The following is a 25,279-nucleotide window of genomic DNA, read 5'->3' as shown; positions in this document are numbered from 1 at the left end:
AAACTGTCAAATTGAAAAGAACATAAAATGTCATTTACATAAACGCAACAGTAGAACACCATAACTATGTATGTTTCTGACTAGACTGTTATATTCCGAGGAAACGCTTTACAGTATAACACCATATTAGTGTTTTTCCCAGGAGGGCAAAGGGGCATGGTGTATTAATTTCAACAAGAAATGTGTTTATCAGAAACACTATGTCCCCTTCTGCGCCGCTTTGATTTAGTTTTTTTGGCCTTTGACCTTGAAGGATGACCGTGACCTTTTACCACTCAAAATGTACAGCTCCATGAGATAGACATCCATGCCAAATATGAAGTTGCTATCTTCAATATAGCAAAAGTTATTGCAAAATGTTAAAGTTGGCGCAAACAAACCAACAAACCAACAGACAGACAGGGCAAAAACAATATGTTCCACACTATAGTGGTGGGGGACATAAAAAGGGCATTTTAACACGCAGTTTATGCAAAAAAGAGCAAAAAACGTTCTGTGTATAACTGGTTTTGAGAGAAACATTTAATAGCATTAGAGGCAGTTTTTGGAAAAACATAAAAATATACACAAGCACATTTAATGGTAATTGATGTATTTAACTAAACTTGCTATGTCTTCCATTAAAGTTCCATGCTGTTTCAGTAAACTGTAGAGCATGGCAAACATAACAAGAAACCGTTGGAAACGGGTGATGCTCCCCAAAGATTTTTTTGGCCACAATATTGCACCTTATAATTATTCAGATAAAAGGAAACGTCTTGAGGGGCATAACTTTGGACAAAATAATACGATGGATGGTTTAGCAACTTAAAAATTTCAAAGGGCCATAATTCTCTAAATAAATCATCTAACCAGAACCCACAAATAACATGCACATCTCCTCAAGGTAGTAAAGCTTCCCATAAAGCTTCATTGAATTCCAGTCAGTAGTTGGGGAGAAATAGCCCGGACAAGAATTGCACTAAATGTACAGTTTATAGAAATTTTCCAAGGGCCATAACTTTGTGAAAAATAATCCGACCAGAACCCCCTGATAATATGCACATCTCCTGTTGGTAGTGAAGCTTCCCATAAAGTTTCATTGAATTCCCGTAACAGGTTGCTGAGAAATAGCTCTGACAAGAAGTGCACTATATGTACAATGGAAAATTTCAAAGGGCCATTACTCTGTGAAAAATCAACTGACTATAACCAGCTGATAATATGCACATGTCCTCTTGGTAGTGAAGCTTCCCATAAAGTTTCATTGAATTCCGGTCATTAGTTGCTGTCAGAAATAGCCCGGACAAGAATTGCACTATATGTACAGTTAATGGAAAATTTCAAGGCCATAACTCTGTGAAAAATCATCCGACCAGAACCAGCTGATAATTTATCCCATTTTCACCGCGACATTGACGGTATAACACGTTGTGGAATATACTTGCTTGTATTCAACACTGTGAAATATACATGTACCTGTCGCGTGCACGGACTACTTTTTAAATGACGTCATGCGATATGCGCTAAAATTAGGTCGATATTGTTTGGTTCATTGATCGAATTATAAGGTCACCCATTAGAAGAAAATGTGCATATTTTGCAGAAAAATATATATTTATGACATATTCACCAAAAGAAATGTTGAAATAAAATATAAAATTACACGATTTTTGTTTTGTTATTTTTTTATTTATATTTACTTTACCACTGAATGATTTTTCATAAGAAACAAAGTCGACAAAACTTAAGCTTCAAAATTATACGACCTTCAACCTTTAAATCTAGTCATACGCCATCCGTATAATGAATCTGCAGCTGATTGATGGTGTCATAAAATTGCATACTTATTGCGTCATTTTCCCAATTTTTTTTGACGATTTATTATAAACGCGACTTATTTCACATGTTTTCTATATGTACTGTATGTCCTCATATCTGAATTGTCGATTGATTACATTTTCCTTATTTCGTGTAATGTGCATTGTTTATAACCAAAGCATATACTTTTGACATTTAACTTAAATATTAAGAATGTACAACAAGCCATACACATATCGCACAGTTCATGAATAATCTGCTATGTTTGCTTTCCTATTTAATTCACGCTAGGCATAGAGCTGTGTAAAGTATAAGATGGTTAAAATAGCACCACACTGGAATTGGGAACGTCCCATTTTGTACACGGGTATTTTCTACTCATTTATCTGTTACTGTACTGGAATGTTTTCCATTCTTTGTGTATTTATATATTAAATTATTTTCTCGTACAATAAGGGCATTTACCATAGATAAATAAAACATTGTGCAAGTTTAAACATAATTATGTTTGTATGCAGAAATCTGCAAATGCAACCGAGTTTACCAACGGCTATTATTAGATAAACTTCTCCGGTTCATTTGAACAGCAGTAATGTAGAGTACATGACATAGCGTGTGACGAAGAAGAAAGTTTATCGCGTTCATAAACTCATTTGAATAAAGTGATAGAATGGCATAAGGGTCTTTATTTAACTATGCTAAAATAATTATTAAAGACCCTAGATGCAAAATCGTCAATTATTGAGTTAAATGGATTATTAGATGGATTTTAAAGGATAATTAAAGGTAAGATACTAGTTCTTACGTGTTTTGATTTTTGTTTGTACTTTTGTCGTTCCCTGTTCTCGGGGAAATGATTTTAACATGGGCGCCATTGATGCATCGGATCACACACAGCATACCCATAACATTATATAAAAAAACACGTTCTGCGCGTCCTTAAATTCGTCGTCCGAAGTCGGAAAACGTATTGCCCTGTATATTTTGTCAAATAAAGTGTCAGTCGCTGCAATTGTCTGTTTACTCGTCAAAATTGTCAAGGTCTTCGATAGCTAAAGAAACTTCAGTGTACAGTTTATTTAGTATTGACAGACCTGTACAAAGTCGCGCCAGTCAAAAATCATAAAAAGCGACATTTAAAGTTATGGTAGCCAGAACTAGGTCGTCGATGGTGTACATGTATGTTGACATCGACAGCATTAAATTGTCAGGAGCAATCGCCGCCATATTGGATTTTGATCATTTTCTTTCGAAAATAAAATGAATTATAGTAAAGTAAAATCTTCTTTTCGCGGTCGTAATGTGTTAAAATTCGCATACTGCGTAAAATTGAATGAAGGCATATGGTGATATTTTTACTTGTTTTACAGTTTGTGTGTGAATTTTTTAAAGACTATTTTGCGTACCAGAACAAATACATGTATATCACTATGCATGGTTACATTTGTTAGATTTTAAGCGCTTTTATGACTGAATTAAAATTATTGTTTAGGTTATTAGATCTATTTATGTTAAATGTCACATAGAAAAAATCAAATGGGATAAATAGAATACTAGGATTAGCGTTGAATACAGAGAAGTTTATGTTGCTCGGCTCGAACACTGAAAGCGCTCGCCAAGGCTCGCGCTTCCAGCGTTCTAAGCCTCACAACATAAACTTCTCTGTATTCAACGCTAACCTAGTATTCTCTATATGCACATCTCCTCTTGGTAGTGAAGCTTCCCATAAAGTATAATTGAGTCATTCGGGACATTAATTGCTGAGAAATAGCCCGGACAAAAATTTCTAACGATAATCCTGTCAGATGTTTTAACTTTGCGAGTAAACTGAATGCAAACACTCGTTTACGTTACATATAATGATATATACACTGAGTAGATTACTAATAAATATGTTGTTGGTATCGAAAACATTTTTTGCATCGTTCGTTATCACATGCATTAATTTGCATTTCAGTAATCTCTTCTAAATGTATGATATCCATCGTTTATTTGATCGTTATTTGCCTTTTTTGCCGAGAGTCACAATTTATTTTCTGTATTGTACACCATCTTGTTAAAATGATGTTATCAAAAGGTGCGCACCTCTACGTAAAATTGTATAATATGTCCATCTCATACGCAATTCGAATTTAATTCAATGTTCTTAATGTTGGACTTGACCATGTCATTTTCGGCATAATCTATTTTGAAATAATGCCGCGGACGCTGTTCATTATTATTGTTGTCAACCCAAACTTTCAAGCACGCCATTTTGCATGCGCAAAAAGTTTTTACTTAAACACGAATACGATTGGTTTATTCTTTTTTTAAACAGCCAATTAAATTTGCGGATAATAAAAATACGGATGCAATAAAACGCTTGCAAATATAAATTTTGATTGTTGTCGTCGTCAGTTTTATTTTTTCAAGCGGGACCTTAAACACTGTCTGCGGAATTTATGAAAATAAAATTGCAGATAGATACTTTTATTTTTATTTCATTTGACATAAAATACGCTCGGCGGTCCCGTAAATCAATGTATTAAAAAATGTTGGCCTTAGGAAAATATGATCACATTGACCAGACTTACAGATATATGGAAGGGAATTTTGGAACAATTTAGATTCATGTAAATGACTAGTTCTTGTGTAAAATAGGGGTGAAACTACACACTGGTAACATATCAGCATACTTCAGTGCAATCTTAGTTTATCGTATCACCTTTTGGTTTTGCTGAATTTCAATTTCTAGAACAAAATTCATACTAAGTGCCTGAGGATTTCATTTGACCAACACTCTGGGTTTTGTTACTGAGAAATTGTGTTTGACTCAATGTTGACACCCAAACCAAGGTCAACAAAGTAACACATGAGGCAGTTCTCCAAACAAGAGGGCCTGAAAGACCCAAAGTCGCTCACCTGAGATACAAAGGAACTGACCTGTTCTGTTAAGCCCACGATGTCATTAGAACAAATGTTCAGACCAAGTTTCATGAAGAGTGAAAATAAACGTAACTTTTACTATAGCCATACACGGATAAATTTCCCGCTCCGTGGAGGCCACATTTTTCAACAGACCATAACCATTTGTGAACACATTCAAGATATCATAAAAATAAATGTTCTGACCAAGTTTCATGAAGATTTAACTATCAATGTGACTTTTAGAGAGTTAACAAGTTTTTACTATAGCCATATAAGGAAAAATGCCCCGCCGTGGCCGTGCAATGCAACCAACAGGAACCATTTTCAAAATCATCCAAGATATTATTGGGACGAATCTTCTGACCAAGTTTCATACATATAAGACAATAAATGAGGCCTCTAGTGTTAACAAGGTTTTACTATAGCCATATAGCCATATAAGGAAAAATGCCCTTTCCCTGGCAGCCATGTTTATCAAGAAACCAGAACCATTTTCTAACTCGTCCAAGATATCATTGGGACAAATCTTCTGATCAAGTTTCATGAGGATCAGACAATAAATGTGGCATCTAGAGTGTTAACAAGGTTTTACTACAGTACAGCCAACGCGGCACAAACATAATCCAGAGCTACGCCACAGCCAGATTATTAGTACGCGGCGGCCGAATCGTGTGTTCACGCGGTGTATCGCCATGGCTGTCGGCATCCATCCGCGCAACAACGCCGAGTCTGTATTAACCTCGCGTACATTGGCAGAGTAAATACGCCGCATACGTACGCCGCGGATCGAGTGAAAAGATATCCACCTACATGTACATACATGTATGCGCATCTATGTGTAGCGTAGAATTAATTACGCGCAACTGTTAATGTTTCGTTCGATTATCATTATTAAATTTGTAATCCGAAACACACTTCCGAATTTTAATGCCAACGCGATCTTTGGCAAATTCTAGCATCAAATAAACAGTGCTAAAATATCCTTTGTTTCATAAAAAGCGCGCGAAAATTATGCAGACATGTAGAACGCCGTTTGGAAAGTTTGGGTGTATTTTGTGTTGTATAAATACATGAACATCACGTCAGGCGTAAATCGCGTGTTCAGTGGGAAAAAAACGCCACGATTAGACGTTATTTCATCATCTCTATAAATAGTCACAAATGCCAAAATGTATTTGATACTTAAAAATATTGAGAATGTTTGTGTATCGTAAATATTTACCAGCATTGAGCTTTAAAACTGGAATATACGGGATTATCGGGTAATTAGTAGCGATATTAACTGTATAATATGAACAAAATAAAACGTGTTGATATACGCATATTCAAACAATAGTTATAATAAGCTGATTATTAACAAAACAACAAATACGTCGTCACCGTCTTGATTATTGATGTTGCTTCAAACTGCTAATTTTCTCAGCTTAAATATAATAGCAATATCAACATGCAATTAATTTATAAATCCACCATATGCTGGAGCCTTGACCACTTGTATGTGCAAAAACATAACTACGTGACCTTGTTTATGTGTGAAATACATACACTACGGGCGGGAAACAAACTTAATTGGCCAGACACATTAACTAAGCTTACATGTATATGCTAATACAATCCGCGCACAATAAATTTATTATGATTTTAATTATTATTATAATTGTTCTTTCAAAATTTGTTAACTACATGTAACTAATAATTTAAAAAAGATTTTTTATTTCATGATGCGCATCGACTCAGCATCATGTCGCGGAATGCGGCATGACTCGGCGGACAGATGTGAAGCTTCGCGGCGAAATGCGACTTGCCGCTGCATACTGACGCGGCTTCAATGACTGACGCGGCATCGACTCGTTTCGCCTTGCCGCAGCGGATCGGGAAATACGTTTGTTCAGCTTTGGCTGTATTGTATAACCATATCAGGAATGGGAGCCATGTTTTTCAACCAACTGGCACCATTTTCACTCATTCGAGATATTATTGGTAGAAATTTTCTGACAAATGTTCATGAAGATCGGACAAGCAATGTGGCCTCTAGAGTGTTTACAAGGTTTTACTTTAGCCATATAAGGAAACAAGAGGGCCACGATGGCCCTGAATCGCTCACCTGACTAACCTTGCTACATCAACTTAAATTCTATCAGACCTATATACAATCCCAAGCCAGATTTCATTAATTAATACATTCTGACAAAATTTCATTAAGACATGATGAAAACTGTGACCTCTTTCATCTACACAAGGTTTTACTAGAATTGGCCCAGTGACCTAATTTTTGACCCAAGGTGACCCAAATACAATCCCAACCCAGATTTCATCAAGATAAACATTCTGACTAAATTTCATAAAGATCTGATGAAAATTGTGACCTCTATCGTCTACACAAGGTTTTTCTATTATTTGACCTAGAGACCTAGTTTTTGACCCCAGATGACCCAAATACAATCCCAACCCAGATTTTATCAAGATAAACATTCTGACCAAATTTCATAAAGATCTGATGAAAACTGTAACCTCTATTGTCAACACAAGGTTTTTCTATTATTTGACCTAGTGACCTAGTTTTTGACCACAGATGACCCAAATACAATACTGACCCAGATTTCATCAAGATAAACATTCTGACCCAATTTCATAAAGATTGGATGAAAACTGTGACCTCTGTTGTCTACACAAGTTTATTCTATTATTAAAAATAGCATCCCCAGCTAAAAAATGTTGATACCATAAGGATTTTTGTGTGTGCATATATTATTAAAGTACTCATAAAAACAAACTCAGAACACTTTGAATTTTTCAAATATCTCTACTACATCCAATGTTATGAGATTTTAAAGTTCCGAATTTAGCCCACAATTTTGCCACTTTTTTGGTCTCTAGAAGACTGATTTCGCAGGAATTTGTGGCACCGACACAGATGATTTTAGTATAAATTATTATAAAAATTTTATTCATTGAGATATCTTCATGAAACTTGGTATGCTTATGTTAAATGACATGCTCTTTTCATTTTTAAGGTCCATTTTTCTCTATCTGCAAGTGCAAACATTTTTTTCCAATAAAAACCATGATGTCATTATTCGTTGTTTTTTTTTAAAGTTAATAACTGTATGTCACATTACTTTAATGTCATTCCGAACTGCTTTTGTCTATTTAAATTTAAATTTTTACATAAAAGTTAACATATTAAACATGTCAATATAAGTAAAATCATAAAACAAACAAACATGTGGTTGAACAGAATACATTTATTGCCAATGCACACAAATAGACATAATACATTGTGTACAAAATTGTAACAAGGGCTGTTTGCAAAACATGCATGCCCCCCATATGGGTTCTCCGTTGTAGTGACAGCCATTGTGTGAATATGTTTTTTGTCACTGTGACCTAGACCTTTGACCTAGTGACCTGAAAATCGATAGGGGTCATCTGCCAGTCATGATCAATGTACCTATGAAGTTTCATGATCCTAGCCATAAGCGTTCTTGAGTTATCATCCGGAAACCATTTTACTATTTTGGGTCACCGTAACCTTAACCTTTGACCTAGTGACCTGAAAATCAATAGGGGTCATCTGCGAGTCATGATCAATCTACCTATCAAGTTTCATGGTCCTAGGAAAAGCGTTCTTCAGTAATCATCTGGAAACCATTTTTCTATTTCGGGTCACGGTGAACTTGACCTTTGACCTAGTGACCTCAAAATCGATAGGGGTCATCTGCGAGTCATGAATAATGTACCTATGAAATTTCATGATCCTAGACATAAGCGTTCTTGAGTTATCATCCGGAAACCATTTTAATATTTTGGGTCACCATGACCTTGACCTTTGACCTAGTGACCTCAAAATCAATAGGGGTCATCTGCGAGTCATGATCAATGTACCTATGAAGTTTCATGATTGTAGCCATTAGCTTTCTTGAGTTATCATCCGGAAACCATTTTATTTTTTCAGGTCACCGTGACCTTGACCTTTGATATTGTGACCTGAAAATCAATAGGGGTCAACTGCGAGTCATGATCAATCTACCTATCAACTTTCATGATCCTAGGCATAAGCGTTCTTGAGATATCATCCGGAAACCATTTTACTATTTCGGGTCACTGTGACCTTGACCTTTGAACTAGTGACCTCAAAATCAATAGGGGTCATCTGCGAGTCATGATCAATGTACCTATGAAGTTTCATGATCCTAGGCATAAGCGTTCTTGAGTTATCATCCGGAAACCATTTTACTATTTCGGGTCACCGTGACCTTGACCTTTGACCTAGTGACCTGAAAATCAATAGGGGTCATCTGCCAGCCATTATCAATCTACCTATGAAGTTTTATGATCCTAGGCATAAGCGTTCTTGAGTTATCATCCGGATACCATTTTACTATTTCGGGTCACTATGACATTGACCTTTGACCTAGTGTTATGAAAATCTATAGGGGTCATCTGCGAGTAATGATCAATCTACCTATCTAGGTTGTTGATCCTAGGCCTAAGCGTTCTTGAGTTATCATCCGGAAACCATTTTACTTTTTGGGTCACTGTGACCTTGACCTTTGACCAAGTGACCAGAAAATCAATAGGGGTCATCTGCGAGTCATGATCAATCTACCTATCAAGTTTCATGACCCTAGGCCTTAGCGTTCTTGAGTTATCATCCGGAAACCATTTTACTATTTCGGGTCACCGTGACCTTTACCTTTGACCTAGTGACCTCAAAATCAATAGGGGTCATCTGCGAGTCATGATCAATGTACCTATGAAGTTTCATGATCCTAGACCCAAGCGTTCTTGAGTTATCATCTGGAAACCACCTGGTGGACGGACCGACAGACCGACCTACATGTGCAAAGCAATATACTCCCTCTTCTTCGAAGGGGAGCATAAAAATGTCCCTTAATAGTTTACATACAGGATGATTATCTATAATGAAAATAATGCTTTTTCCTTTTATAACAGAATAAATTCACAAACAAATATATATAAACATTAATAAAATTAAAATATAATTATATACAATTATTGAATATAAAAATCCTTTCACTTTCTTCTTTCCATTTGATGTTTATTTCACCAGCATTTTTCACCCTGTATTTAAGTGTACTGTCATTTGCATCAGATGGATAGAAAACGTCTCAACCATTCCATCAGTACTGTTATTGGAAGATTGTCTTTGTTAACATAAGCTTTTAATTCAATAACAAATCTGTTGGTCAGTTGTTCTGCCTTTATGGGCTGAATAGTCATTCAATACTTGCAATTTGTTGGCAGTAAGGACATGGGAAGTTTCCAGAGTCCATCTTCAAATCCTCCCTTCAGACCAGACCATGAAAGTTTTGTGGGATTACAATACACCTGAAACATAATTAAGACACATCATTGCAATAAAATAACAGGAACAGTCTGCCATAAAAAAATTGTGCACAATTGAGAAATAATGAGAACCAAGTGTCTAAAGTAGTAAAGACCTAAATACTGTCCTCTGCACATTTAATATGGTACATACATATTGAAACAACTTAATCATAAAAATCCTTAATACTTATGTAACATGTATATTATTATTTGTTTCGTGCAAAATCAATCAGATTACCAAAACTAATTGGTATATTATGGTTTAAAATCGCTGGTCAAAATGATGCGTATCCGAAATTATATACAGTACTGTTTACATAATTTGTTTAGAATTTAAATGTCCTTACAAACAGAAAATAATTAATTAGTGACAGAAAACACAGAAATATATTCGATGAATTGATTAAAACCCACTGTAGTGTTTTTCTTTTGCTTAATAAGGCTTTATTCTATGAATATTTCATTAAATTTTCGCTAAGCGAAGGAAATTCAAAATGGCGGCCATTGCTTCGCCGTTGAAGATTTCGGGATTTTTGTAAACACTGAACTTTGAACAAAAATGCGTTGGGGTAAATGTGAACCGATTTGGTCATAAAATATATTGTATAAAAGCTTGGCGTATGTTCTTTTAAACGATATAACTTCTATTGATACATACCGATTAGTTTCCGACAAATTCACGCAGACTTTGGTCCATTCTAACACAATTTACAAGCCGATTTTAACGGAAATTGCATCATCATGAAGGGGAATTCCTCCTCTGATTGGTTAATTTCACTCAATAAATATTCATTAGGATTTACCTCACCGCAAAACATGTGGAAAATACCCACCGCACCAAACCGTGTTCGCCATATTGCACTCTACTGCGATGTGTGAAAATACTGATAATCCGCATTGTTCAATAATTAAGCAACAATTAATAGCACTTATCCTTTATGGATTTTCATTAAATAAAAACCATAATAAAGAAAATTTTATTCTCTTTAATCTGATATATAAAATATTATTATACACTTAGTGAAAAACAATTAATTATGCTGTTAAAGGGATCTTTTCACGCTTTGGTAAATTGACAAAATTGAAAAAAGTTGTTTCAGATTCGTAAGTTTTCGTTTTAGTTATGATATTTGTGAGGAAACAGTAATACTGAACATTGACCATGCTCTAATATAGCCATTATATGCATCTTTTGACGATTTTAAAACCTAAAAATTATAAAGCGTTGCAACGCGAAACGATTGAATAATTTGGAGAGTTCTGTTTTTGTCGTTAAATTTTGTGAAACTACGAAGATTGCTTATATAAGGTATAAAATACGTCTAGAATGTGTACTCGGCGGAATAGCTCAGTAGGCTAAAGCGTTTTTACTTCAGGACTCTGGCAGGACTCCAGGGGTCACTGGTTCGAAACCTGCTCCGGGAAATGTTCTTTTCCTTTTTTTAATTGTTTTCTTGATTTTTTACTGGAGCTTATATGATCCAATGTTTACATTTATCAATATAAAGCATTTAATGAATAAGTTAAAAAAATGCCAAAATCTGTGAAAAGGCCCCTTTAAAGGTTTTTTTATTATTTGACATAGTGACCTAGTTTTTGACCCCAGATGACCCAAATACAATCCCAACCCAGATTTTATAAATATATACATTCTGACCAAATTTCATAAAGATTGGATGAAAACTGTGACCTCTATTGTCTACACAAGGTTGTTCTATTATTTCACCCAGTGGACTAGTTTTTGACCCCAGATGACCCAAATACAATCCCAACCCAGATTTCATCAAGAAAAACATTCTGACCAAATTTTATAAAGATTGGATGAAATCTGTGACCTCTACTGTCTTCACAAACAAATTGATACATACCGACAAACAAATTGTTGACGGACGCACGCACACACCCACGCACAACGGACGCCGGACATCACACGGTCACATAAGCTCACCATGTCACTTCCTGATTCTATAGTATAGTTATGGCGATGTTACAGTAAAAATCAACTATTATACTCGATAAAATGCAGAAAAATATGGGTTGTGTTTACAAAATGATTGGGAAGTATATTTCCAATTATTTCACTTCTTGAGAAGCAATGCGCTTTTTTAGAGGCAGATCTTTTTGCCATATGCGCTTTTGGCAATTTTAATGCGCAAATAATGCAAAGTGCACATGAACATTATTACTGTGAGGCCTCTAGAGAGTTAACAAGGTTTTACTAAAGCCACATAAGGAAAAAGCGACAGCCCCTGACGGCCATGTTTTTCAACCAATTGGCATCATTTTCGAATTCGTCCAAGATATTGTTGGGTTAAATCTTCTGACCAAGATTCATTAAGATTGGACAATAAATGTGGCCTCTAGAGAGTAAAAAAGGTTTTACTGTCAGGTTTGTTTTTGCCTGATTTTATAGCCGAAATTCGGCTATATTCCCAATCTCAAAGAGTATACTTTTTTCCCAAAATTTGCTAAAAAATTCCCAAATGGGAAAAAAGCTAATGACATCAGCTTTTTCGATTTTTAACAAAGCGTAGTCCGATCCAGTCTCGTTTGGTGTTTAGACTATACAGCAATTAGAATAAACATCAGTATTATTGGTGCGCCTGATATTCTCTGTGTTGTTCAGGCACTTATTATATTTGTGATGAAATTTAAGTGTTTTGTGAGTTGACTGAATGAAAAACAAATGTCACACAATTTGAAATATTAAGTGAAAAAGATTCCTAAAAAAAGTGGCCAAACAAAAACTTTTGATTTTATTTAAGCAAGCGTCAATAAACAAACATCGACAACAAGTAAATGTCCTCCCATTGAAACTCCTTCCATTGTCAATGATAGTTCTTTAATAACAAGTGACTCTTTTTAATCGTCATTGTAGATTTCCGAAAGCAAAGTGCTGACTTATATTCAACATGTTGAAACTAGGAAAATAAATTTGTGACTGAAGTTTTTGTGTGATCTTATGTGGAAAACTGTTAATCACGATGGTGTTTGTGGAGTTTGTGACTAAAGATGTTGAAGTCTTTCATGTAGTTTTAAATCCCAATTTATTTTCCCAATTTCTTGAAAATGCTGATAAAATTCCCAATTTCAAAGCCATGGGCTATCTTCCCAAAATGCTGAGAAAATACCCTGACTATAGCCATATAAGGAAAATGCCCCGCCCCTTGGCAGGCATGTTTTTCAAGCAAACGTAACCATTTTCAAACTCGTTAAAAGATATCATTAAGACCAATCTTCTGACCAAATTTCATGAAGATTGGACAATAAATGTGGCCTCTAGAGTGTTAACAAGGCCAATGTTGACGCCGCACAACGCACAATGTACGACGGACAAAAGGCGATCACAAAAGCTCAGGTGAGCTTATAATAACAAGAGGGCCATGGTGGCCCTGGTCTCTCACCTGAGAAGAATTAATGATAAGTAAGCCTTGTAAGCTTTACTTTCCCCCAAAATGCTTGAAAAGTGCTTGATTTATAAAGGCCATAGTGATTGATGCATTTTTCAATGCACATGTGATACTTGTGTTACAGTGAAGCTTTATTAAAATCTGCCAAGCTGTTAAGAAAGAAAGTTAAAAGAAACAAGAGGGACACAGGCCCTAAGGTGCTCACCTGAAACCCAAAGGAACATTACTAGACTGTTCTGAAAAAGTGCGAGGTGATTCATAAAGATTGGACCCAAAAAATAGCATAAAACTATGTTAGCGTTTCCGATCGCCAAATTGCCATCCCCGATTTAATCTTTCAGCTAGCTATTAAAGTTAAAAATTTAAGCGGAAATGGTGATTGTCAAAAAAGTCTATGTTTCTCTATAAGTGTATCATTATTCCCTTTTTTAAAGAGAACTTGGTACCTAATCGGTACCTACTTTCACGCATAATCTCCATAAACGCCACATAGGGTAAGAAACAATCCACTGATAACAGATGCCATGCCGTGTGTTTTGAATAATGAAGTCACTTAACACAGTCATGTAAGATGCATCACGAGAAATTATCAGGTAACTTTCCAGGCGCCAAATTGTGATGTTCACCATCCAATAGTTTACGAGAATGCGTATGTGGGCGGAGTTAACTGGCAAACATTATTTTTAATTGGCGTCCGATGAAGTAAGAGTTCACAGTTTTACCATTTACGGAATATAAAATGGGAAATAGAACAGGACATTAAAGACGGTTCAAGCATCATCATAACACCTTTTTACTATAAACTAGTGTTACTTATGAAAAGTTAATTGCGAATGGTAAGCAATTAATGACTAACGGCGAGTAAGTTGTAAAAATCAAAACCGGTTAACAATTTGATGCGGTACCAATTTAATTCCAGTGCATGTATATTTCATCATGTCTATTTATAGAACTGATTTACACCGTTTTTCTACAGCCATGTGATAATAACCATTCACTATACATTATGCCATGTAGAACCCGTGTTTTAAGAAAAAGCGTGACATTATTGCTGTCATCTGCAATGTCAAATTCCACGCATGGAGAGCAAGCTTTTTTCCAACAGACAATGTACTGTAACTAGGACATAAGACATAAGTACATGCAGTATTTTAGACTTACGAAATTACCGGTACGTTTGAATAAATAATCTATTGAAACTATAGAAAAATATGTCAATTCACGAATACATTGCAGTAAATGTATTTTTAAAGAATCAAGAAGCACCAGACTACGGCAAAAAAATATTGGGAGAAGGGGTGGGGAGCGGATAGAAGTTACCCATTGCAAGACCCACCCAATTGAAGACCGGGGCGTCTGAAAGTTCTAACATTGTATACCTTTTATGCCAATGCATGAAAATAAATATAAATGAAATATAAAAAAACATGAAAGTATTTTATTTCAGGTAACAAGAAATTTATTTAAATGTGGTCTGTTTGATAATTTAATACAATCATTGTTGATACCTATAAATCCATGATAAATAAATGATTACGTTGTTAGTTTAATTTGTTTAAACCTATTTATTTTAGCTCGATTGCATCGAAAGCCTAAGGCTTATATAAATGCTCTCGAGTCCGTTTCCTGGGCCTAGAACCAGTACTTGGTGTCTTTGGGGGAGATCTTAAGAACGCTCCCACGGTGGGGATCGAACCAGTGTGACCTCCCGATCGCTAGGCGGACACCATATCCATTACACCAGGACAACCTTTGTAATGTTTATGAAGTTTCATGATCCTAGGCGTAAGCATTCTTGCGTTATCATCTGGAAACCATTTTACTGTTTCAAGTCACTGAAACCTTGACCTTTGACCTAGTGACCTAAAAATCAATAGGGGTCATCTGCCAGTCATAATCAATGTTCCTATGAAGTTTCATGATCCAAGGCGTAAGCATTCTTGAGTTATCTTCCGGAAAACATTTTACTGTTTCGCGTCACTGTGACCTTGACCTTTGACCTAGTGACCTGAAATTCAATAGGGGTCATCTACCAGTCAAGATCAATGTACCTATTAAGTTTCATGATCCTAGGCGTAAGCATTCATGAGTTATCATCCGGATACCATTTTACTATTTCGAGTCACTGTGACCTTGACCTTTGACCTAGTGACCTGAAAATCAATAGGGGTCATCTGCCATGATCAATGTACCTATGAAGTTTCATGATCCTAGGCCTAAGCGTTCTTGAGTTATCATCCGGAAACCATCTGGTTGACGGACCAACCAAACGACTGTCCGACATGTGCAAAATAATATATAGCCCCTCTTCTTTGAATGGGGGGAGGGGCATAAAAAGTATATATTTTTCCAAATGGGAGCTTGAAATTCCCAAAGGAAGTTTCCCCACCCCATTTTTTTTAATCTCAATATTTTGTTCATCTACCATCCATATTAGTTCAACCTTAGTAAATATAATTCAAACAAGAGGGCCATGATGGCCCTGAATCGCTTACCTGACTTACCTTGCTTCATGAACATAAATTTTATTAGACCCCTATACAATCCCAAGCCAAATTTCATTAATTAAGACATTCTGACAAAATTTCATTAAGACGTGATGAAAACTGTGACCTCTTTCATTTACACAAGGTTTTACTAGAATTGGCCCGGTGACCTAATTTTTGACCCCAGATGACCCATATACAATCCAAAATCAGATATTATCAAGATTAACATTCTGACCATATTTCATAAAGATCATATTAAAACTATGACCTCTACTGTCTACAATTTTTTTTTTTAATTTGACTTAGTTTTTTATCCTAGATGACCCAAATTCAATCCCAACCCAGATTATAACAAGAAACATTCTGACCATATTTCATTAAGGTCTGATGAAAACGGTGACCTCTATAGTCTACACAAGGTTTTTCTATTATTTGACCTAGTGACCTAGTTGTTGACCCCAGATGACCAGAATACAATCCAAACAGGGCTCCCCTGGCCCAAAAATTTCTGTAGCCAACATTTTAGCCAAATGGAATTTTGTGTAGCCAAATTTAAGAAACTGTAGCCAAAGTTTTTGCAAAGCATTCGAAACCACCTGTTGTAAGTCTAGGCTAAGGGGTGTTAAAGAAACTACAAAACGAAGCTTTAATATGTTTATTTCTATAATCATCATGTGTGCATAACAAAAATAAACAGTTTACAAACAAACCATTTATAGAAGTACATAGTGTGAAACATTTTTTTGAACTTCTTTGTTCCCCCATTTTGTACCATCTGAATTTGCGAAAGAGTGGACATGTTTTTTTGGAGAATTTGAAAGAATTTATAAACAGAATTCAGAATCTCTTGGTATTTCACCAAATATGGAATGGTATCGGCTGCCCCGGCACAACTCAATGCCAACTGATGTGCTATGCAGTGTGTTGCCAACACACCTGGTACTGCACGCTTCAGACGGATGACTAACCCAGAACTTTGCCCAACCATTACAGAAGCCCCGTCAGTGCTCACCCCACATAAATTTTGAATGTCAATTCCCTTTCTACCAAGCAAATTAACTACATTCTCATGTATGCTCTCTGCATTTCCTCATTAAGTTCAGCCATACATAAAAAGTAAGTATGTGGAAAAAACATTCCAAACTCATCAGTTTCCAAAAGTCTAACATAGGTCACTAAATTTTGCTTTACTGAAATGTCTGTGCTCTCTTTGATTGTGATACTGTACTTGCATGATGTCTGTATCTTTTGGAGAAGATCACTCCTCAGAACGTCTGCCATACAGTTTTGAAATTCCGACACACTGGAGCTGTGTTCATATGACGTGTGGCTGTCAACTCGAAGGTCATTGAACTGGGTTGCACCCTGAAAATATATAAATACAAATTTGCAACCTGAAAATGTAATTTATGATTTCAAATTTATTTTGCTCTATATTTTTAGCAAACTTTAAAAAAAAAATTATCAATCAATTTAAAATAAATCAAATTTGTTTTAAATATGTTTTATTTATTTTTTACCTGCAAGACACACAATCTGTTCAGGTCTGGAACCAGCGATGATGCGAGAGTATGTTGTGCAGCAAAGTACACATTAGTCATAGCTGACACACCAGCTGCTTCACTTTTGGATATTGCGCATATGTCATTGATGTTTTACGACTAGAAGCTTGTGAGGCTTCTTTGTGATCTGAAATAAACAAAATCAAATATGCTTAATTTCAAAACAAAAAGCTCATTTTGAAAAGTGTCAATATATATTTATTATGAACATAACAAAATATTATTGTTATTTTTAATACATTATTCATATATTAATGTATATAAATTTTAATATTGATTGTCATTCTTTTTTATGACCTTTTGATTTTTTGTCTTTTGAAATGTTGTATTTTTTTCAACATACTACGCCCAGATGTGAATGAATTTGATTTTTGAAACTGTATGCATATTTTGAAATACATCGTTTTTGATTTTGCATTATAATCTAACCACTTGAATTCCGAAAGCCAAACATCTTTGAATGATCTATTATCAGATTTGATTTTTTTTAGACTGGGTCATTAGATTCGTCAGAGTCCAAAGGATGCTTATTGCCTATGGTCCCCTAGTTCTGGCTACCATAACTTTAAATGTTGCTTTTTATGATTTTTGACTGCCGCGACTTTATAGTTATGGACCAACCCTATTAGGAAAGTCAACCAGAAATTCCCGAAAAGTTGACAGTTAACAAAGACCAGTCCAAAACAGCTTTTAAATGCAGTTATTTGCCCAAATCAACCACTTGATCGGAAAGATTGACGTTTTTCACATTTAACTGATATATTCTTTCACAAAATACTATCTTTAACATAAAAAATTTATCTATTCTGCTCTTACATATCGAGAAAAACAGCGATGTGACAGACTTTCTTGAAATGTGAATCTCCCGAGATTTCACGGTCATATGACATTATTTCTATTTTTAGTAACATACCATGTGCTCAAGTGTTTTCAAATTCAGAATGACATTTCCCGGTATTTTAGATTATTCTGGCTTGTTTTGTAAACAAATTGTAGAGTAAATACAAACTCGAAGTAAATATTATTTAAAACTACCTGATTCACGCTGAAATCAGTCTTATAATGCACCAGACGTAAGTTGTTAATCACAAATAATAGATTTCAGAAAATGAAAGTAATGTTTACAATTTCAGCATAAAATGTAAAGGTCGATCTGAAAGTATCCAAATGAAAACTCGTCACGTGACAAAGTGACAATGGCATCAAAATTGTGAATTTCAGACTGATTAGAGTTATTTTCATCTATTGTCAGATGCATTTGAAACATTTGAACCTTAAAATATTCCTAGATGCAGTTATTTATATTCATTCACCAATATATGTAGAAATGTATCCAAGAAAATGAGCATTCTTTGATTTATAGCGTGACATAAATATGTTACGACTCTGGTTGACTTTCGATACAGGGTTGGCTTCTTGAGCGTACAGGTATGTCAATACTATATAAACTGTACGCTGAAGTTTCTTTAACAGTCGCAATTTCCGACACTTTATACCCGAAAATGTCAAGGGTTTTATACCCGTTCATCTATCATCATTCACAATTGAAACACATTTTGCTTTTAATCATTACAACATTACGAACTTCTCGAAATCATTCACAATTGAAACACATTTAGCTTTAAATCATTACAACATTACGAACTTCTCGAAATTAAAATCAATTATCAACTTCTTTACTTACGTTCATTGTGTGACTAAGTTGATAATTCGCTAACGGCTTTTACTCAAATTGATTTAAATCGGCAGCAATCTTTAATCTTTAATCAGATGAAATTGTTTATTTAAGCCGCTATGATGTACGATTACACCATTGCTTTGTTTTCACACCAGTAATATTCCTTTGTCTCGATGACCAGTTCTTACCGGTGTTAATGCCGACTGCGTATTAATTTTAAGGTCAATAACACGGCGATGTATTGATGCACAGTCTACAGCTAAAAGAGTTCTATATCTGGGACGGCATTTGTCAGGAAAAAAATCAATACCGATAATCAGCATTGTTCAATAATTAAGTAACGATTAATAACACTTTTCCTTTATGGATTTTCATGAAATAAAAACCATAATAAAGAAAATTTTATTCTCTTTAATCTGATATATAAATTATTATTATACACTTAGTGAAAACAATTAATTATGCTGTTAAAGGTTTTTCTATTATTTGACCAAGTGACCTAGTTTTTGATCCCAGATGACCCATATACAATCCCAACCCAGATTTCATCAAGACAAACATTCTGACCAAATTTCATAAAGATTGGATGAAAAATGTGACCTCTATTGTCTACACAAGGTTTTTCTATTATTTGACCTAGTTTTTGACCACAGATGACCCAAATACAATCCCAACCCAAATTTCATGAAGATAAACATTCTGACCAAATTTCATAAAGATTGGATGAAAACTGTGACCTCTACTGTCTACACAAACAAATTGTTGACGGACACACGCATGTACACACGCACGCACATACTGACGCTGGACATCACACGGTCACATAAGCTCACCATGTCACTTCTAGTTAGCCTCTTATAACACTTCTTGTTCTTTGCCGCTATACGATGCAAATTCAGAACAAATTTTACAAAAAAACTCGTTTTAGTCCTAGAATTAGGAGGAGGTCCTTACATCGTAAGAGCTGCTATACCCCTTTCCCTGAGTCCCGTATTCCAATTATTATTACCCCTTAGACCCGAATGATGTTTTAAGAACAATAATCGGTTGCAGATGCTAAAATGTCCATATGTTTTACTTTTAACATCACCTTACATAATAAAAGTTTTTTTAGTACTGCCAATTTTGAAAGAAAGAACAGGACAAAAGGAGAATAAATAAAAAAAAATTTCAATCTTATGAAATGGTTAAGTGCAAGATGTCTAATATATAATTTCCAAATTGTTCGATTAACTTAAGTGCATATACATGTTACATTTCACAACTGAACTGTGATATGTCTAGTGATATTACCTCTGAAAGAGTTATAATCAAACCTTATATGAAACTGTTATGCGCTTGAAATAATTTTATATACATGTAATATACTAATTTTATATAAAATATGTGCCTATTTTATAACTATTTAAACAACAGATTTAATATTCTGGAAAGATAATGCTAACAAAATATTTACCTTCCAAAGAGAGTGTAACGCTGCTAAAAAATTATTGACTTCAAACGTAACATTTCACAAAGAAGGCGAATAGCACGCCTATATATAGACACTACTAGCAGGTATCATTTTTTTTTCGGTTTTGTCGGTCCTAAACCGATTGGGGTCCGATTCTGTTTGCTATTATAATTCCCATGTCATGAAATCGATTACACAGTGTACATGCTAGCACACCCTAATGACATTCTTATCTCGTTTAGGTGTGATAAACCATTCGCTGCAGTCTCTAAACCGGTCAGGACCGGTTTATTGCAATTCAGACCAAGAATAAAAAACTTGTGAACAGCGGATTAAAGACGCATCCGAAAAGACACGTCTGAATGCACGCGCTGTAACTAAACAAAACATGCCGATACATTTTCCACCAGCGTAATAATCCGGTAATATAATTATGAATGAAAGTCGCAGATCCGATCGACAGAACAGCTGAAAGTTATTTTTATGGGCAGAACTTCACATAAAATAGTGCACAAGAAAAATAATATACATTGAATAAATCTTTAGGAAGACCGTTTTAGAATAGAAATAATTCGTGTACTTTATACTTTGTTGTTGAATAACACACGACCGGAAAATTAGATGCGTGGTTTCAAATGCTTCGCTTTCGTGATTACATCCCTACGCATCTTAACTATCGGACGTGGGTTATTTGACAACAAATTATTTCTTAATTATTTGGTTTGTTGTTGTCAGTAGCCAACCTACGCACAGACATTTGATTGGTTCAGTGCATGTTTGTAAGATATTATCGAGTCGACAACAATTTAAAACATCGGTATAGACTTACACAGATTAATAATATTGACAACGATGAAAAAAGTCTGATAAAACAGAACACGAAACAACAATGAAATACCAAATGATAAAACCAGTTGAGAAAACTCGTTCCGTTTAAAAAAAAATGCCTAAGGGAATTTTACTTGTACATGTATTATACCACCTTCATGAATGGCAAAATCAATGGTATATATTTTAACGTAATTTGTTATGATTTCGGATACACATTTTCGGATACTTTTATATCCGGACCGATTGATGTTGCGGGAAAATATGATCCCTGACTACTAGCATGCGTTGAAACATTCCGTTTCAGACCCTGGATGCCTCCTAGAATGAAACTCGAATACTATCATAGAAAAGCTTATCTGTAACTATACGTGTATGATTTGCTGAGTAAAGGATATATATGAGTTTCAGAACTTATTTTATTGATTAGTTCTTCAATGTGGTGGCCGTGAGCAGGGAAAAGGAATGCGCCTTCAAGCAAGCGTTGGCTAATGTGATCTGTTAAAGAACATGCAAAAGTCATTAAATGTATTATTTTATTCCTTTTATACACATCCAGTTCATTTAAACAGTCAATCGAAAAGTGGAAAAAATGTATAAAAAAACAACGTTATTCATAAAATTATTTATTTGTAACAATGTCATGGTTTTAACTTATATGGTATTTTAAATAAAAGATTTTAATTAGCTTTAATTTTTCTATTACTATAATGCAATGGTATTGTAAAGAGTTTCAAATAATTGTATAAGTGTTATAATCAAATTTTCTTTATCCTACAATATATAAAGGAAGCACGAAAGATAATCATTTTGAAACACTTTAAAAGAACACATTTTTCGTGAACCAATTGCTTAAGTAGTCATTAAAACCTATGCTCTGAACTTTATAACACCATATAGTGTGAAATTTAGGACCAGTGTCGCAGCCTATAATAATTGTGCAACTTGTTGAAAATCACTGGTTAGATGCAAGACCTGCATGGTACGAGAGTCCACCAGGACGGCAAACAGCGTGCTGTGAAAGGGCTTCACAAGGCAATCCATGTTCATCATACTAATTGAATTTATATGTTTAACAATAATGTGGGGCTTTTTTCATTTGTTAAACAGATATTAATACAATGTAGTCAATAACTCAATTGGTTTAATTACTTTAAGACAAAGCTATGCTTAAAAAAGATATTTATTGATTATCGAAATGCATATTATACATGTACTCAAATCAAATGATTTTAAACAAAAGCAGACATGTAAATTTGTATCATAATTCAATGTTACTAGATCTATTTATTTTCCCATTAGAATAGCCAACAATAGTTGTCCCAAGACTCGACTGTTCTTCTATAATTGCCTACATTTATGAAATAAAAAATAATAAGATCTAAGGGAGAAAACTTTGCAAAAAGATCAATCACGACTTATCTCCCCAAAACAGCGGAGCGCCCCTCGTTTTCCGTATTCCGCTTTATCAATTCAAGAACGGTAAATGGAAACAGGCACTGTGTTTCAATTTTCATATATTGATTTTTGTATGATTAAAATTGAAACGAAACATGAATAGGGAAATAAGATTTGTGTTTTGTTGTGCTTTTATTACACCGAAAAACAATACAAAGAACTCAACTTTGTTTTGTTTTGTTTCTTTTTGTTCCGGTTATAAGAAAAACCCAATATGAAATAATGTACGTCGATTCTTGTTTTTCCTTTTGTCGAATGCAAAATGAAAATGAAAAAGATGGTATATACACTAGTTCTGCAACAATACGCCACAAACCGTATTGCAATATATTGTCAGTTCAAAAACCCGTATTGCAATATATCGCAATATATTGCTAACTTGTACCAGAATTATAACTCACCAATTACATGTACCCAATAATCTGGTATATTCAAGTTTTAAAGCAAATTCTGGTAATTATTTACTATAAATGTGCTCAAGAATAACATGAAACACAAACATTCGCCAATATTCTTAAGTATAAAATACATTTTGGCATTGTTACTATTTAAGGATGTGATGAAATAACGTCCAATCGGGGCTTTTTTTCCACTGAACACGCGTAAATCGCCTGACGTGATGTTCCCGTTTTTATACAACACAAAATACACCCACACTTTCCATAAGACGTTCTACATGTCTGCATAATTTTCGCGCGTATTTTATTGAGACAAAGACTAAAGCACTTTTTATTTGACGCTAGACTTTTTTATGGTCGCGTTAGCATTCAAATTCTGAAGCGTGTTTCCGAAATTCGGATTACAAATATAATAATGCTCATTTCAAAATCAAACGAAACGTTTTCAGTTGTGCATAATTAATTCAACGATAATCTGTTCAAAAGCATCAAACGAATGCTCCCATGTAACAACGCTTCTCCGTATAATAGACTTTTTTGGTATACTATTTGTATGCAAAATTTATTTACACCGCTTTGTTTTGTTTACCTTAATATCATTATTTCGGATGGCTTTATTGGAGGAAATGTGAATGAATTTTTGTAAAATTTTCGTACCGGTATGATGAAAATCGTATCGCAATACAATATGCGGATTGCGTATTTCGATATATACCGATATACCAGTATATTGTTGCAACACTAATATACACGGACCCGCCAACCTAGGTAATAACATGTTTTTTTAAGCTAACCTAGAATTCCAGTGTTAAAGCTCATATGACCCTGTTCTATCTCAGCAAAGACTTCATTGGGACAAATGTTCCGACCAAGTTTCATGAAGATTGGACAATTAATGTGGCTAAGAAAGTTTTCACTATAGCCATATTAGGTAAACTGCCCCGCCGCCCTAGCGGCCATGTTTTCATCAAAACAGAAGAATGTTTCAATTCGACCCAGAAGTCATTAGAACAACTGTTCTGTCTTAGATTTATTTAGATTGCAATACAAATTTGACTTCTAGAGTGTTAACACGGCTTCACAATAGCTATATAAAACAAGAGATGTGTTTGTCAGAAACACAATGCCCCCTACTGCACCTCTTTGAAGCAATATATTTGACCTTTGACCTTGAAGAATGATCTTGACCTTTCAACGCTCAAAATGTGCAGCTCCATGAGATACATGCGCATGCCAAATATCAAGTTGCTATCTTCAATATTGCAAAAGTTTTCGAACGGACGCACAGACTGACAGTTCAACTGCTATATGCCACCCTACCGTGGGCATAAAAAACTGCCCGCCCTCCCCCCCTGGCAGCCATATTTTTGGACAAACCATTACCATTTTCGAACTCAGCAGAGCTTTCATTAAAACAAATGTTCTGACCAAGTTTCCTAAAGCTACCCGTCTTTAGATCTTCCATAGTTATTAGCACTTTTCTATGGAATTCTACAGAAAATGATATGGAATTCTATGGAAATCGATGAAAATCTATGGAATTTGATGGAATTCCATCATTTGGCTAATTTTCCATCTAAAGCTTTTATGGAATTCCATGGAATCTCTCCTAAAATTCCATGCTTTTCTACGGAATACATGGAAAACACTATGGAAAGTTGGACTTAGCCATTTATTTCAATGGAAATCAGATGGAAAATAACATAGACATTTTCTTGGATGGAAATCGATGGAAAATAACTTTGAACAAGATGTGTTTGTGAAACACAATGTCCCCCTATATAATGTTTGACCTTGACGGATGACCTTGACCTTGTGAAGGATGACCTTTACCTTTCACCACTCAAAATGTGCAGCTCCATGAGATACACATGCATGCCAAATATCAAGTTCCTATCTTCAATATTGCAAAAGTATTCATAAAATAAGCGATTTGGGCCACAT

The 25,279-nt window shown here is 34.9% G+C and overlaps 1 protein-coding gene across 1 annotated transcript in view; it reads right to left on the bottom strand.

The window, feature by feature from the left end:
- The window catches only part of LOC127860781 (titin-like), a 218,787-nt gene extending 201,841 nt beyond the window's left edge, over positions 1–16,946 (bottom strand). The window contains exon 1 of the mRNA XM_052399060.1: positions 16,895–16,946. Coding sequence (XP_052255020.1) covers positions 16,895–16,946 — 52 coding nt within the window. The remainder of the gene's footprint in view (positions 1–16,894) is intronic.
- Positions 16,947–25,279: the final 8,333 nt, after the last annotated feature.

This window comes from Dreissena polymorpha, chromosome 15 (genome assembly GCF_020536995.1).
Source record: "Dreissena polymorpha isolate Duluth1 chromosome 15, UMN_Dpol_1.0, whole genome shotgun sequence".
NCBI lineage: Eukaryota > Metazoa > Mollusca > Bivalvia > Myida > Dreissenidae > Dreissena > Dreissena polymorpha.
Note: the sequence above shows the minus strand (reverse complement) of the source record. Positions and strands in the feature narration are given on the sequence as shown.